Raw genomic sequence first — 3380 nt, forward strand, 5'->3', positions numbered from 1 at the left:
CTATCATATTTAATCCACGTTCCTTAAATCTCAAATCTATAAACAGTCATATTTCACAATTTTCACTTTTTTCACCGAGAAGCTCCTCACGTCAGTACTAAGTCATCTTGGAATTCGCAAAATCCAATCTCGCGAGCTGTTTTCGCGGCCTTGTCACCTGATTTATGGCTTCTTCGAGCAATCTTCGACAGCTTTGCCTGAACTAAAATATTTATACGGCCTCGCGTCGCAAACCGTAGAATCCTACTTTACGCGGATTGAAGCTCATATTCAGCGACACATTTTATCTCCAGAAAGATCGATTCGTCTGTCTCATCTATATGACATGTTACATCCGACTAATTAAAAATAACGAATTACTAGGTTCAACTAACGGTGATATTCACACGTTCTTTGAGTCATGTAAGTAGTTCTTTCTTTATTTGTTAGATTCTCTGTCGCACTATTAAGTGAGTTATGGTAATCTATCCGATAAAAAATATAATTAATTTTTAAGAAATAATTTTAATTAATTGGATTTAATCTCAAAGCCATTTCATATCATTATTCTTAAAAAATAATTTTGACGATATACATTCGTCCGTAAATATCTTTTTTACGTACAATATTTGAAATATTTATAGTACAAAAATATTTTGATATCAAACTATAAAAGTAACAAGGTTCAATAAATTTAAAAAACAGAAAGACAAAGGAGCTTAAGATTAATCGTAAATTAAAATTTGAAACCGTTAATAAATAAACATGTCATATAGTTAAAATATAAAACTTTAATTTGCCGGTAACAAAACAAAACCAAACGTTTTGATCCCTGTTGGATTATTATCAATGTAAACAAAAATAATAGTGGAAATATTACATAGATAAGATATATAAAAATTATAATTCGCTCTCGATCGCAGTATTAATTATCAATCTCGCTCAATATGAAATAAATGTTATAAGAATGTTGTAATCGATAACCATGTATTCTTCTAGATTGTGTATGTAAATTGTTATAAAAATTTTTTACTTCGATATCAAATATTTAACTGGATATTTAACTGAATTTTATTTTAAGAAAAATTTAATTAGAATTTTGATTATTAAAACTTTTTATGTCATTTAAAAATATCTTTTTATCCTATAAAATTATTGAATCTTTTAATATTTTCACGAGATGTCTGTCATTTTAATTTATTTTCTAAAAATCGAATATCGATAAAGCTGTATGTAATTTTTCCAGATTAATTAGAATTTTAATTAGAATTTAATTATGATAATATTTAATTGAACATTTATTGGAATATAAAAAAGTACACATATACTTATCCATTTAAATTTGCTTTACTTTTTATAGATATTATACAATCTTAAGAGCTCACATGATATTTATTAGTTTTTATTATTACAATTACAAAACGTATTGTAATTCTATGTTTTCTTAGAGAATAATATAACGGATTTTTTCTCTATTTTATTCTAATAAATTGATGTTCCATTAATTAATTAACATAAACTAATTAATTAACATAACTATTGATATTTAATACTATTAAAATATTAACGCAGTTTTGTAGGAATATCAATGATATGAAAATATAAGTCTGCTATTATCACGGATTTGTCGTTTTATTTTATGATACTATCCATCTTACTATTATCGTAGTGGGTTTTTTTTTGCGACTACGTTACGAGATACCTTTGTGCATGTCCATGTGAATCTTTTGATTCTCACTTTATCTTATTTTCTTGGCCAAATGGAAACACAAAGCAGGCGCGATGTAATTGTATCTCTCGTAATAACGGTTTTACCGTGTCGAGCACCTTCTAATTACCGCATTGTGTGTCGTGCAAATACAATATAATGAGCGAAATACCAAGCATATTATAAACACAGTCCAGATTGCTTCGCAATGTTGTCGTTTATAATCATATATGGAGATACCTAGTATCCGTATAGACTGCAGGAATTAGTGAAAAAGGAAAAAAAAGCGATGTTTCTTTTTTTATTCAGACGACGTTTTTAATCACATGGGAACAGTGACTCTTAGGGGGACAATGACTCTTAATTTACTTGGAACATAATAATTCAATAAGAATTCAATTTTTTTAATGAAATGCATTGTTTCTTTATTTGTAGCTGAGAATATATTACTTTAAAATATATTACTTTAAAGTTATATATTACTTTTAAAATACTTTTAAAATACTTTTAAAATTTTAATTTTTGCTAAAGTTCACTCACATATATCATAAATAAGTAACAAATAAAAAGAATCTTCTTCAAATAAAACTCATTTGAAATTAGTTGATAAGTATTTAAAAGTTATATAAAATTGTTTATAATTGTATCTTACAGTTTCAACTTTAAAACTTTGTTTATGCACAAAAATCATTTTTTATACTTTATTATTCATTGTTAAAAGATTATATTTAAAACATAATAGATTTGGGAGGAAAAGCAGACTTTGTTCTAGTAGCAATTGAAATCCTTTTATTAAATTTAATGGAATTATATCCATTGTATATTGAAAGTATAATTTGGAGTTAATATAAATAATTTTTATTTTACAGAGGGTCATTACATTAGAAAAATTACTCGTAAATTCAATGATGCCTTAACATCTAACGTTGACTTTAATTTCGCAATTCTAACAAAAATTTTATTTATTTGAAAATATATGTTCGATGCATCCAACACAAACCAAGCCTCATTAAAACCATAAATGCTCGTTGTTCTCTCATTTCAACGTATCTCCTGGTATTTTGCACTCCGGAATTTCCCTATTGTGCCAGCACAAAGTAGTTTAGCGCATAGTTAGCCACATACCATAATCTATGGTTCGTTGCGAATAGTCGAACCGCACGTATTACGTAAGGTCGGTTGTAACTATGTAGATATTATAGGCTTACCTTGAGCCGTATATGCTTCTAAGGGTTTAAGGGTTAAATGCTCCTATGAGAATATGCGTAATTCTTTTTAATTAATTATTATGAACTTGTTGCATTTTTAATGATTATTATTACAGCTTTATTTGAAATAAGTGATATTAGTAAAAATTATTACCTCATAATACATTTCATTATTTAATATGAAGAAATTAACTTAATGAAATAAATATTTATATTAGGTATGGGAAAAAGTTCATGGCGTTTTTCCCGTTAGATGGCATTAAAAAACGCCACGAACTTTTTCCCATACCTAATATTTAGATATATTAATTTTCCAAATTTTCAAACATTATTTACTCATTCACAAGAGTATTACTTATGTTCTTAATTTGAATAATTAATAAGATAAAAATTATATAAATGAATTTAATAATAACAATAAAGCTTGTAAGAATGATTTAAATTATAACCATTATAATTAAATAATTAAATAGAATATTATCAAG

General features: G+C 26.2%; 1 protein-coding gene across 1 annotated transcript in view; it reads left to right on the top strand.

Moving 5' to 3' along the window:
- Window positions 1–3380, top strand: part of LOC105627377 — a 150110-nt gene that overhangs the window by 45306 nt on the left and 101424 nt on the right. The window contains exon 11 of the mRNA XM_012208659.1: window positions 787–813. Within this exon, the coding sequence (XP_012064049.1) occupies window positions 787–813 (27 nt within the window). The remainder of the gene's footprint in view (window positions 1–786; window positions 814–3380) is intronic.

The sequence above is a fragment of the Atta cephalotes genome (genome assembly GCF_000143395.1).
Source record: "Atta cephalotes unplaced genomic scaffold scaffold00008, whole genome shotgun sequence".
NCBI classification, from domain to species: domain Eukaryota; kingdom Metazoa; phylum Arthropoda; class Insecta; order Hymenoptera; family Formicidae; genus Atta; species Atta cephalotes.